General features: G+C 39.4%; 1 protein-coding gene across 1 annotated transcript in view; it reads right to left on the reverse strand.

Annotated features, from left to right (window-relative positions):
• The window catches only part of DNAH8 (dynein axonemal heavy chain 8), a 407,368-nt gene that overhangs the window by 247,474 nt on the left and 145,644 nt on the right, over positions 1-14,250 (reverse strand). Inside the window, exons 28-29 of the mRNA XM_073884828.1 lie at positions 5,787-5,900; positions 4,407-4,469 (exon numbers count right to left, since the gene is read on the reverse strand). Of these exons, the coding sequence (XP_073740929.1) occupies positions 4,407-4,469; positions 5,787-5,900 (177 nt within the window). The remainder of the gene's footprint in view (positions 1-4,406; positions 4,470-5,786; positions 5,901-14,250) is intronic.

The raw sequence follows: 14,250 nt of genomic DNA on the forward strand, positions 1-14,250 counted from the left end.
GCACTCTAAAAGCATCCATTTTACATAAAAATTTTTCTTTAATAAATTACATGGTCCCCAGAAGACCTACACTTCAAGTTCCCATAAATATGTCTGAAAGCAATAAAACTGCATTTAAAAAAAATCTATAATTCAGGCTCTTTCACTAATTTAGACTTGTCATCTTTTCAACCCTGTTTTCCCTCCAAGCAATAAAGAGTCTATAAAATGAAGGATTCCATTTTAACACCATTTGAGAGAATTTTAACAATCTGAGTCAGGGAAGTTAAGGCATGCCCTTTGAATTGGAGGTAGAATCTCCTATACTTAGAATGCTAAGTATGGAGCATGTTTAAAGCACAAAAGCAAATAGAAATAATCCACCTGTGACAAGGTGTGTGTGGCTCAAAATAAGGGTATAACCTGTCAATAAGGATCCCAAATTTCCAGCCCTAGAGAATGTCTGGCATCAGACCTCACCATATTCAGATAGTGAATCAGATCTGACAGCTAATGTTAGCATATTTTAGAGGAGCCAAATCAGGAAGGTGTGAAGACCCCAGAGAAAAGCCAAAGAATTCATCCTTCCTAGAAACTAAAGGCCATATTTTGTACTTTTTATATTCCTTGGTGGTTAGTATAGTGGTTACTCTGTATGGTGACTAACATAACATAATAAAAAATAAATAAAAATAAATAAATAAATATGTACGTAAAATAAAGTTACTGACTAAAATGGCCATGGAACCATGTGAACACTAGAAAAGGAGAAACAAAAACGTTAAAGTTAGCATACTTTAAAATAGTGACATTTAAAATCTCATTTATGTGGTGAAGACTATTGGTGGATGCCAGTCACTCACCTCCTTTTCCATTCAGGCCCCAGATAATATAAAAAGACCCACGGCACCAGCCAAATGGGGAACAAAATACCAGCTATTATATTAGCCAACCCAGTGCCCAGTAACTCCAGAAATCAGAGTAAAGTTGCATCAGAGAACACCACTGCACCCTGAGGCCCAATGTGAAGTTCCTGCTTCTTTCTGTGATCTAGATCTTGGCATCTGCTTTTCTGGGGGGTTGGGAACGTGAGGGGGCACCTGCTTTTGAGGAGAGTTGGGTCACATACCCAGCCAGATGCTTGGAGAACAGCCTGCTTAGTGCGTACCCCCAAGCATAGGCAGAACAAAAGTTGCCAGATGGCAAGAGATGGGCCCTACAAGGTCTTTTCAATGAAATGGCCACACTCCCAGTTAAAGGGTAGCACATTAAAGTCCCAGTCACTGACCAATAAATTGGTAACTCCTGAGGGAAAGACAAGGAGGTGGGTCTACCTTCAAAATATATCCAGGCTCCAACCACTTCTCATCAACTCCGATGTCACCAGTCTGGTCCAAGTTACTGTCACCCTCCCTTGGATTATTGCAATAACCTCCTAATTACTCTCTCTGCTTCCACCCTTGACTGTCAGTAATCTACTCTCAACACCATAGCCAGGGCAATCCACTGAAAACGTAAGTAAGATGATGTCATATTTGCTCTCACTCAGGGCCTTTGCACTTGTTCTTCCTCCTGCCTGGAAAGCTGCTATTCCAGATACCTGCCTGGCTCGTTCCTTCATTTCTCTAGGTCTCTATTCCAATGTCAGCTTTTCAAGGTGGCCTTCTCTGGAGATGAGATTTTAAAGTTCACTTCCACTTTACATACACAGAGCCCAGCGTGTTACGCCCTTTCTCTGCTTTATTTTTTTCCCTTGGCACTTATCACCACCCAACATTACTATCTAGTTTCACTCTTCATCTTGTTTTTATTGCTGAGGGGTTCTGCTTGGCTCAGCTGGCAGCCACCTGGTGAGCAGATCAGTCTTGGTCTTGGCTCCTCCAGAGAAGCAGGCCTTTCCCTGGGACTCTGGGGACTTCAGAGGGCAAAGGCTCAGAGTCTCCTCCAGGGTTCAGCGAGATTTTACTTATTTGAGAAAGTGAGAGGGAGAGAGAGAGAGAGCATGAGCCGTGGGGGAGGGGGAGGGAGAAGCAGACTCTCCTCTGAGCAGGGAGCCTGATGTGGGGCTCGATCCTAGGACTCTGGATCATGACCTGAGCCGAAGGCAGACACTTAACCGACTGAGCCACCCAGGTGCCGTTTGGTCTGGATTTTCTATTTAAATCACTCAGAGATCAAGGGAGATACTTGAAAGTTAGATACCATATGAGAAATTCCACTTGGTTCTGATGGAAAAAGCTGAACTACCCCTCTCAGGAGAACCTGAAACTGGAGAGATCCCATTCAACTTGATTGAAAACTTTTTGAGAAAAGCATGCGTGGAACCAGCCTGAACCATCTATGGAATGTGCACATAAAGCAACAAGGACAAGATTACTGACTCCACTCTTCTGTTTATTCGCTTTGAGGTGAAAAACCCAATGGTAAAGTGGTAGGAAGTCATCTCTAACATAGATAAAGGGATATTTAGAAATAACCATCCAGCGCGTGGCAAAACTAAGTTATGAGCTACAGAAAGCCTTCGTATGGCTTGATTTGCTGCAAAACATGGTATTCCTAGTAGAGAAGAAAACACTGGGTTTTGGACAACATCTCTGTATCTCCTGGTGGCTCAACCATGAAAGCTATCTGAGTATAAAGGCAGGCAGAAACGGGGCCAGGTGAAGAAAAAAGTGACATTTAGAAGGGGGCTCAGGACAGAGAGTTATGTTTCTTATTGTTACTTTAAAAAGGAAAGACACACAGCTTTTAAAATGTTGAGTGGGAAGATTTAGTGAAGAGGAAGAGGTTAAGAGTAAAGTAGAGAAAAGGGTCAGTCTAAGAAGGGACAGGGGAGAGTCAAGAGGCCCCAGAGACAGGAAGGGGAGCACATCTCTCTGAAATGTACATCACACACCCTAAATCATCTCTGTAAATTTGGAGACAAGGTCATTTGTTCAAACTAATCTCAAAACTACTCCTCCCACACTTGTACTTCAGTAAATGACTCTACTTTCTTCTGTTTTCCCAAGCTGGAAGCCTCCCTCTCTTCCCCTCAGCCTATCAAGTGGGTCTTGTTAATAAACTCATGATCCAGCCAGCTTTCTTGATTGCAAGTGCATTTGGTTGGTCTCAATTTTTACAATTTCTTGCTTGCATGACTGAAGCTGCCATCAGTCTGACCATCCTCCCTCCAAAGCATTCTCCACACTAATGCCAGAGAAGTCTTTTCAACATACAGCTATTTTAAAAATTCAAATCTGAACATATCATTCCTTGCTTAGAGCCCTCCAGCCCCAGGACAGGCTATGAGCTCCTTATCAGAGCCTACAAGGCCCTCTCATTAGTGATTTCTGCCCTCTCAGCTGTCCCACCCCTCATCCCTAGCCTCTCTGCTCACTGTACCCCATATTTCACTCCTTCATCTCCCTAACTCTCCCTGCTTATCTCCTCATTTCTGGGCCTTTGTAGGAGGTGCAAATTCTGTCTCACCTGTTTTTCTTCCTTCTTCCCCTGGCTAACTCTAAATAGTCCTTCAAGATGCAGCTTAGATGGCTCCTCTTCCAGGAAGCCTTCTCTGGCTGCCCCCTCACCTCCTATTTTGGTTGGAAACTCCCTACATCTGTTTCCATAACACTAGTTCTCACACCTAGATCATAGTGCTCACCACACAGTTTTGCAATTACTATCTATCCAGCTCTCTGTCTCCCTACCAGATTTTAGCAGTTTAGAGGTAAGAACATTTCCTTAATCATTTTTCTATTGACCAAGACACACAGTAGGCATCTGATATTTTTTAATGACTACAAAGGCACGTGGGATAGGGAACATAAAAAGAACATGAACATATAGTACAGCCACTACAGAAAACAGGACAGAGAACTGAAACAAATAATAGAATTGCCTGATCCTCCTAGGGGCTAGCTTACATAGGAATCCACGAACCTGCAAAACATTAACCCAAATGGGCATGTGATTTTTCTCTAGATGTGCTCAGCAATCTGAAAAAGATGGTGAATCCAATGAGTAGTGTATAGTCCAGGGTAAGGAAAATGAGCTGGGACGTTTAAAATCATGGATAGAAAAGGAATGGATACAGAGGAAAGATAGGGAAACCATCTGTCAATATTTTAAATCTTATTTTGATACATTTTGTTATTCCATGAATTTTTACCATTTATATATAAATGAGATGCTTGGAACCAAAATAAGGTATACACTTAAGTTCAAAATCAAAGTCTTAGTCTCTAAAAATACAGGGAGACATTCTGTGGAGAAGAACACAAAGGGATACAAGAAAAGGAATCGATCACATTATTTAGCAGATTAGAATACAATTAAAATCTGTATGCACTTTAAACACTAACTTTTCCACTGTAAGGTAGACCACATAAATTTTTCCCTAAAATTACTTTAAAGAATAACAACACATTGTCGACAAGTTTTACCTGAAATATCTGTAGCCTGTTACTAGCTTCTTGGGGCGGAATATTTGGAACCATGGGTCCTTCCTGTAATTAATAATATAGTCTCCATTTAAATTCTTAATCACATGTATTTATCAATTTATTGAGTTTATTATTTCCTTTTAAATAAGTAAACATTATTTTAAATTGAAATGATCTAATTTTGTCCCACATACGAAGCTTTCATTTAGTTTCTGTAACAGCTTTATTGAGATATAATTCACATGTTATACAATCTCCCACTTAAAATGGACAATTTAATGGCATTTAGTATATTCACAGAGTTGTGTAACCATGACCACAATCAATTTTAGAACATTTGCCTCACTCCAGCTTCCATTCATTTTTAAAGGACCATGACATTGTTAATAAAAAATGTGCCAAAATTACATCCTGTAGGAAGCCTGTATCACTAGAGCTCTGTTTCATTTCACTTATGATTATAAACAATGATGCTGTGTTTGTGTATTAGAATAACTGAGATAGAGTTCTGAAAACAGCCTCCTTTCACTGTTTGTTCAGCCTAATATGGAAATAGAGGAGCACAAAGTTGAATACTTGGATGAAGCAAAATGCAGTCTCTGGTGGCTATCATCTAGAACAGCTGCAAAAAGGACCCCAGATGGTCTGTACAATCCTGAATATTATGGATATGCTAAATAATAGACCAGATTCCCAGTATAATGGAATGATAGGGCCATAAAACGTTAACAAATCCAACTAAAAGAGGTAAGTTTAGTACATGTAAAAAAAGTGTGTTATATGATTATTATTATTAAGGGCTTAACATGTCTTATGAATCCAGACCCACTGTGACCACTAAGAGAAAGTAGCATATGTTAGGGGAATATATCCAACTTCTGAGTTTAACTTCAAAGAGGAGGATCATTATCAGTCATGTTACCAGGCTGAACAGTCTGCGGGACTGACCACGTGTGACATTTATTATTTATTTTCAGTGACCCTTTTGGTTCCCTAAGAGTTAGTGAAAAAAAGATCAGTTGCATAATACCCTGGTATTTAGGTTTGTATAGTTTCTTATAGCCTTCCAACAACTGTATCACATTTTCAACTATGAGCATTCTGGCCTGAGAAAGAAAGCATAAGGCCAGACCTTTTGTTCCTTCCACAATCTCAAAATTTCTACCTCCTTTTAACAGTGAAATCTTCTTTCTTCCTCTATAAAATAAGTTTAAAGGATTAGCTATCCCCTTTTTTTTTTCCTGATTGCTCCAAATATTAAATACAGCCTCTTATATACAATATGCAAATCGCAGTGTATTTCTCAACATCCATCACTGTCATCTCATATAAACATGCCACAGAACATTTTAACACACAAAATGCAAATACTTAGATTACCGTCTCATATGATTCTGCAAAGTTCATTACATCCTCACAAAAGACTTCCACAGCCTCAAGAAGACTACTTTTAAACTTTGGCTGCACTTGAACTAGTTCATCTTGCACAGAAACCTAGAATAAAAGAGAATACCCAATGTGAGATGTATTTATTTATTGTTTTTTTTTTTAAGATTTTATTTATTTATTTGACAGAGAGAGACACAGCGAGAGCAGGAATACAAGTAGGGGGAGTGGGAGAGGGAGAAAGAGGCTTCCAGTGGAGCAGGGAGCCCAATGTGGGGCTCAATCCAGGACCCCGGGGTTTCTGACCTGAGCTGAAGGCAGACGCTTAACGACTGAGCCACACAGGCGCCCTGTGAGATGTATTTAAATGAAAATGTATTTAAATGAAAACTATAATTCTGTCCCAGCAAGTTTGTTATCCTGCAGATGTCCAGGATGAACAAGGGTGTCTCTGCAATGCTGCTTAAAAAAAAAACAAACAAGGGAAATAACAACCCAAATGCACCAAAAGGAGATACAAATCATTCCAGTTCATGACCCAAGAGGCAAAGCCATCTTCTGTAACTACAGTTCAGAAAAAGTTTTCTGTCTGATCCAGCTCAGGTCATCACTATGGCCAGGGAAACAGTTACTGCTATAGGCCCCATCTGGGTCACATGCCGTCTCTGAGGCCAGATGAAGGTCTGGGATTAGTAATCTCTAGTAGGTTCACATGGTTGGAACAGTCACCTAAAAGAAAGTGATATTACTCTGGGTATTAAAAAACAACAGTGAATGCCTTCCATAACAGTCTTAAAGCTTCTGCTTAAACCTTCAATTGTAATAGTTAGCATTTAATGCATACTTACTATCCACCAGGCTTTTCACCTATATTAACTCATTTAATCCCCAGGACAACCCTGTGTGGTAAATGCTGATACTATACTCATTTTACAGGTGAGAAAACTGAGGCACAGAGACACTAAGGAACTTCCCCAAGGTCCCAGCATCATCATGAGGCAAGGTCAAGATTCAAAACCTGGTTGTTTGGTTCCAGGGCCCCCACTCTTAACTGTTCACAACAATAGCATCTGTCTAGGTTGGAACATGGGTTGCTTTCTGATTAATGGTGATTGTAGCAAAGGATGGGCCAATAGGTTTAACATTACAGTTAAAGAGATAGAACAACCCAAGTGGGGCGCCTGGGTGGCTCAGTTGGTTAAGCAGTTGCCTTCGGCTCAGGTCATGACCCCAGGGTCCTGGGATCAAATCCGGCATCGGGCTTCTTGCTCAGTGGGGAGCCTGCTTTTCCCTCTGCCTGTCACTCCGCCTGCTCGTGTGTGCACTCTCTCTCTCTGACAAATAAATAAATAAAATCTTAAAAAAAAAACAAACAACTGGAGTGAATCTTCCCCACTGAACAATAACAGAAACTTGGGCTTCACTAAATCTCAACAGAGGGTTCTCCATTTCCTTCCCAAGATGCACTTTTTTGACTAAAACAGCAACTGTTTTTTAAAATAAGTGATTACTCAATATTGAGCATGAACGTAAATAAACATGAGTATGAAAAAAGCGTTTTATACACATTACCTCAAGGGAGCCTCATAACCACGTATAAAAAAATTCCTAATGTATTCCTAAATGATCACATGAAGATATTGAGAAACAAAGGTTATTAACTTGCATAATATCACCCAATTGGCTGGTGGCAGAGCTGGGATCACAAGTCATGACCCCAATTTCAGCTCTGGGTCCTTGCTAGTCTGCCTTGCTTCAATCTCAGTGACAAATCTTTCCATAAACAAAATTTTCAAGCCAACATTTAATTAATATTCAATAAAAATTTTCACTGTATTTAAAGAATCTGGACCCTCCCTTGGAGTTCATTTTTAATGTTTAACTGAATAAATATTTACCAACTTCAAAAATGCTTAGAGGGAAATTTATAGCTAAAAATGCCTGCATGAAAAGAAAAAAGATTTCAAATCAGTAACCTAACCATCCACCTTAACAAACTAGGCAGAGAACAAACTAAATCCAAAACAAGCAGAAGGATAGAACAAAAATTACAGCACAGATAAATGATACACAGTATAGGAAAACAATAGAGAAAATCAGCAAACTAAAAATTTCTTCTTTGAAAAGTTCAACAGAATTGACAAACCTTTACCTAGACTAACCAAGAATAAAGGAGAAAGGATTCAAATTCCTAAAATTAACAATGAAAGAGGGAATATCACCACCTACTTTACAGAAGCAAATGGAATTATAAGGATTCAATCAATAGAGCAAACAGGGATCCTATGGGGTAAGAGAAAATATTTGCAAATCATATATATGATATGGCATTAATATCCAGAATGTATAAAGAACTCCCATAACTCAACAACAACAATGAAAACCACAAACAACTCAATTTTAAAATAGGCAAAGAACTTGAATAGACTTTTTTCCAAAGAAAATAAACAAATGCTTTTTATAAGCATATAAAAAGATGCTCAACATCATGTAACATAAGAGAAATGCAAATCAAAACCACAATAATGTACCACCTCACCAATTAGGATGCCCACTACCAAGGAAACAGAAAATAACAAGTGTTGGCAAGGATGTGGAGAAATTGGAAACTTTTTGCACTGTTGATGGGAATGTAAAATGGTGCAGCTCCTATGGAAAAGAGTATAGTGGACCTCAAAAAGTTAAAAATGATACTATATGATACAGCAGTTCTATTCCTGGGTACATATCCAAAAGAACTAAAAGTGGGGTCTCAAAGAGCTATCTGCACTTTCATGTTCATAGCAGCATTCTTCACAATAGCCAAAAGATGGAAGCGACCCAAGTGTCCACTGATAGATGAATGAATAAACAAAATGTGGCATATACATATAATGGAATATTAGTCAGTCTTGAAAAGTAAGGAAATTCTGTCACCTGCTATAGCATGGATGAAACTTGAGGACATTATGCTAACTGAAATAAGCCAGTCACAAGAAGACAAATAGTGTCTGATTCTACTTATATGAGGTACCAAAAGTAGTGAAATTTATAGAGGCAGAAAGCAGAATGATGGTTGCCAGGAACTGGGAAAAGAGAGAAATGAGGAGTTATTATTTAATGGATATAGGGTTTCAGTTTTGCAAGATGAAAAATTTCTGGATATTGCTTGCACAACAATGTGAGTAACATTATTGAACTGTACACTTAAAAATAGTTAAGATGAGAGGTGCCTGAGTGGTGCAGTCAGTTAAGCATCCGACTCTTAGTTTTGGCTCAGGTCGTGATCTCAGGGTCATGAGATGGAGCCCTGTGTCGGGCTCCATGCTCTTAAGCTCTGCTTAAGTCTCTCTCCCTCTCCTTCTGTCCCTCCCCCCTGCTCACGTGTGCATACACACTTGCTCCCCCAAATAAATAAATAAATCTTTAAAAAAAAACAGTTAAAATGGCAAACGCTATGTGTAATTTACCATGATTAAAAAAAAAAAAAACTTAGCACAAAGTTACAATAATAAAGCCAGTAGGTTACTGACATAGGGATAGACATATGAATCAACAGAATCAAACTGAGAGTCCAGAAATAACTCCTACATTTATGGTCAATTGATTTTCAATAAGGGTGCCAAGACAGTTTGTTGGTTAAAAGATGGTCTCTTCAACAAATGGTGCTGAGACAAGTGTATATCCACATTATTTTTTTGCATGAAGTTGGACCCCTAACTCACACCATACAAAAATTAACTCAAAATGTATCAGAAATCTAAATGTAAGGGGTTAGTGTTATAAAACTGACATAAGAAAACATAGTAGTAAATCTTCATGAGCCTGGATTAGGCAACCATTTTCTAGATAAGATACTAAATCACAAGCAACAAAAGAAAAAAAAGATAAATTGGACTTCATCAAAATTTTAAAAATTTGTGCTTCAAATTCAGAGACATGGTGGTTACCAGGGACTGGGGGGGAGGGAGAATGTGGAGTTACTGTTTAATAGGCATAAAATTTCATATTATAAGATAATAGGAGTTATAGGGATATATAGTAGTAATGTCTACACAACAGTGTGAATGTCTTTAATACCACTGAACTGTACACTTAAAAAAATGATTAAGATGGTAAATTTTGTTATGTTCCTTTTAAAACAGTAAAAATAACAAAAAAGAAAAGAAAAACACCACCAAGAAATTGAAAAGACATCTTTATCCATTCATCAGTTGATGGACACTTGAGCTGTTTCCATGATTTGGCTGTTGCAGATCATACTGCTATAAACATCAGGGTGCATGTAACCCTTTGAATTCATATTTTTGTGTTCTTTGGATAAATACCTAGTAGTGCCATTGCTGGATCACAGGGGAGTTTATTTTAACTTTTTGAGAAACCTCCATACTGTTTTCCATAGTGGCTACACCAGCTTGCATTCCCACTAACTGCAAGAGGATTCTCCTTTCTCCACACCCTCACTAATACTTGTCGTTTCTTGTGTTGTTGATTTTAGCCATTCTGACAGGTGTGAGGTGATATCTCATGGTGTTTTGATTTGCATTTCCCTGATGATGAGTGATGTTGAGCATCTTTTTATGTGTCTGCTGGTCATCTGTATGTCTTCTTTGGACAAATGCCTATTCATGACTTCTAACCATTTTTTAATGGGATAATTCATTTTGGGGTGCTGAGTTTTATAAGATCTTTATATATTTTGGATGCTAACCCCTCATCAGATATGCCATCTGCAAATATCTTCTCCCATTCCAAAGGTTGCCTTTTAGTTTGGTTGTTTCCTTTGTTGTGCAGAAGCTTTTTATGTTGATGTGGTATATATATACAATAGAATATTACTCAACCATAAAAAAGAATAAAATCTTGCCATTTGGAACAACATGGATGTATTATGTTAAGCAAAATAAGTCAGTCAGAGCAAGACAAGTATCATATGATTTCACTCACATGTGGAATTTAAGAAACAAAACAAATGAACAAAGGGAAAAATGAGAGAGAGGCAAGCCAAGAAACAGACCCTTAATGATAGAGAACAAACTGATGGCTACCAGAGGGGAGGTGGGTGGGGGTATGGGTTAAACAGGTGATGGAGATTAAGGAGTACACTTGTTGTGATGAGCACCAGGTGTTGTACAGAGGTGTTGGATCACTATATTATACACCTGAAACTAATATTGTATCATTAAATGGAATTCAAATAAAAACTTGAAAAAAAAATTGAAAAGACAATCCACAGAATGAGAGAAAATATTTACAAATCCTTTCATATGGGATATCCAAATACCCAAAATATATAAAGAACTCTTACAACTCAAAAATAAAAAGACGGGAAGGGAGCAAGATGGTGGGGGAGTAGGAGACCTGGATTTCGTCTGGTCTCAGGAATTCAGCTGGATAGGGATCAAACCATTCTGAACACCTACGAACTCAACAGGAGATCGAAGAAGAGAGTAGAAACAACTCTCTGAACAGAGAAGCGACCACTTACTGGAAGGTAGAACCTGCGGAGAAGTGAATCCGAGGCCATATTCGGGAGGATAGACGGCGGGGGAGGGGGCCTCCGTCAGCCGCTTCTGGCAAGTGATAGAGCCGCGGAGCACAAAATCGGAACTTTTAGAAGCCGGCTCCGCTGAGGGACGTCGCTCCAGTGGCTAAGCGGGGGGTGAAACCCTCATGGGACAGTGTGGTCTCAGGACCCTTGGGGTCACAGAAAAACCGGGGGTGCCTGAGTGCTCCAGAGCTCCCAGGTATTGGAGCGGGGAAGCCGGCTGCAGAGACGGAGCTGAGGTGCGGGCTCTCAGCTCCGGGTTGCCATAAACCCTGATCCGTGGCCCAGTCGGGTCACTGCTCCTCCAGCAGGGACCCAACAAGCGGCAGAGCCGGGAAGACTCCCCTTCCTCCCCGGGTAGGAGCGGTGCAGGAGCGCACCACAGGGATCTGCTGGGTTTGGAGACTCCACACGGGGTCGGGTGCCAGAGATAGAAACGCTCAGTCACAGGCCGGGTGAGCACGGAGTGCGGCCGGAGACCGGGGACAAGGGAATGACTGCTTTTCTCTGGGGGTGCACTGAGGAGCGGCGCCCCGAGTTCTCAGCTCCTCCAGGTGGAGATTGGGAGGCCACCATTTTCACCCTGGTCTTCCAAAGCTGTACCGAGAGCTTCCAGCGAACAAAAGCTCCTAAGAGCAAACCCGAGGAGCTTGCTTAGCCCGGACCAACAAGGGCAGGGCAATTCCACCTCTGGCAAAGACATTTGGGAACCACGGCAACAGGCCCCTCCCCCAGAAGATCAGCACGAACAGCCAGCAAGCCAAGACCAAGTTTACCGATCAAGGAGAACAGGAGAACTCCAGCGCTAGGGGAATACTGCACATAGAATTCATGGCTTTTTTTTTACCATGATTCATTAGTTTTTCAAAGTTACTTTTTTTAACTGTTTTTTAATTTTTCTTTTTCCCTTTTTCAACCAACATCAATCCCTTTTTTAAAAAAAGATATTTTATTTTTCATTTTTAGAGTCATATTTTATCCCTTCATAGTAGTTACTCTTATTTTTGGCATATATATATAAGTTGTTCTCGCTTTAAAATTTTAAGATACAGTTTCTTCTAACAGATCAAAATATATCCAAAATCACTAGTATATGGCTTTGTTCTAGTCTCCTGCCTTATCACATTCTCTCCCTTTTTTTTCTTCATTTTTTAAATCTTCTTTCTTTTTTCAAACTTCTTATCAATTCCTTTTATAAAATCTTTTATACTTTTCATCTTTACAGTCATCTTCCATCCCTTCATTGTATCAACCCTTATTTTGTACATATATAAGTCTTGCTTCCTTTAAAATTTTAGGAGGAACTTTTTTCTAACAGACCAAAATATGCCCAAAATCTAGCGTGTGGCACTGATCTATGAACTAGCCTGATCATATTTGATCATATTCTGGTTTTTTTGTATTGTTCTGTTTTTGTTTTTATCTTTTTCATTTTGTTTTTTTTTTTTTCAGGTCTTTTCTGATTTGTATAGAGTATATTTTCTGGGGACGTTGTTAACCTGTTAGCATTTTGGTCTCTCATTCATCTATTCTCCTCTGGACAAAATGACAAGACGAAAAAAATCACCTCAGCAAAAAGAACAAGAGGTAGTACCGTCAGCCAGGGACCTACCCAATATGGACATTAGTACAATGTTGGACTTAGAGTTCAGAATCATGACTTTAAAGATATTAGCTGGGCTTGAAAAAAGCATGGAAGTTATTAGAGAAACCCTTTCTGGAGAAATAAAAGAACTAAAATCTAACCAAGTCGAAATCAAAAAGGCTATTAATGAGGTGCAATCAAAAATGGGGGCACTAACTACTAATATAAATGAGGCAGAAGAGAGAATCAGCTATATAGAACACCAAATGATGGAAAATAAAGAGGCCAAGAAAAAAGAGAGATAAACAACTACAGGATCACAAGGGCAGAATTCGAGAGATAAGCGATACGATAAGATGAAACAACATTAGAATAATTGGGATCCCAGAAGAAGAAGAAAGAGAGGGGCAGAAGGTATATTGGAGCAAATAATAGCAGAGAACTTCCCTAATGTGAGGAAGGAAACAGGCATTACAATCCAGGAGGCACAAAGAACCCCTCTCAAAATCAATGAAAATAGGTCAACACCCCGACATCTAATAGTAAAACTTACGAGTCTCAGAGACAAAGAGAAAATTCTGAAAGCAGCTCGGGAGAAGAGATATGTAACCTAAAATAGTAGAAATATTAGATTGGCAACAGACCTATCCACAGAGACCTGGCAGGCCAGAACGGACTGGCATGAGATCTTAAGAGCACTAAACGAGAAAAATATGCAGCCAAGAATACTATAACCAGCTAGGCTATCATTGAAAACAGAAGGAGAGATAAAAAGCTCACAGGACAAACAAAAACTAAAGGAATTTGCAAACACGAAACCAGCCCTCCAGGAAATATTGAAAGGGGTCCTCTAAGCAAAGGGAGAGCCTAAAAGCAGCATAGATCAGAAAGGAACACAGACAATATACAGTAACAGTCACCTTACAGGCAATACAATGGCACTAAATTCATACCTTTCAATAGTTACCCTGAATGTAAATGGGCTCAATGCCCCAATCAAAAGACACAGGCTATCAGATTGGATTAAAAAACAAGACCCATCAATATGCTGTCTGCAAGAGACTCATTTTAGACCCAAAGACACCCCCAGATTGAAAGTGAGGGGGTGGAAAACCATTTACCATGCTAACAGACACCAAAAGAAAGCTGGGGTGGCAATCCTTATATCAGACAAACTAGATTTTAAAACAAAGACTGTAATAAGAGATGAGGAAGGACACTATATCCTACTTAAAGGGTCTATCCAACAAGAAGATCTAACAATTGTAAATATCTATGCCCCGAACATGGGAGCAGCCCATATAAGGCAATTAATAACAAAAGCAACGAAACACATTGACAACAAT

Source organism: Callorhinus ursinus, unplaced genomic scaffold (assembly GCF_003265705.2).
Source record: "Callorhinus ursinus isolate GAN/ISIS: 27379988/994484 unplaced genomic scaffold, GSC_fseal_2.0 scaffold59, whole genome shotgun sequence".
Taxonomy (NCBI): Eukaryota; Metazoa; Chordata; class Mammalia; order Carnivora; family Otariidae; genus Callorhinus; species Callorhinus ursinus.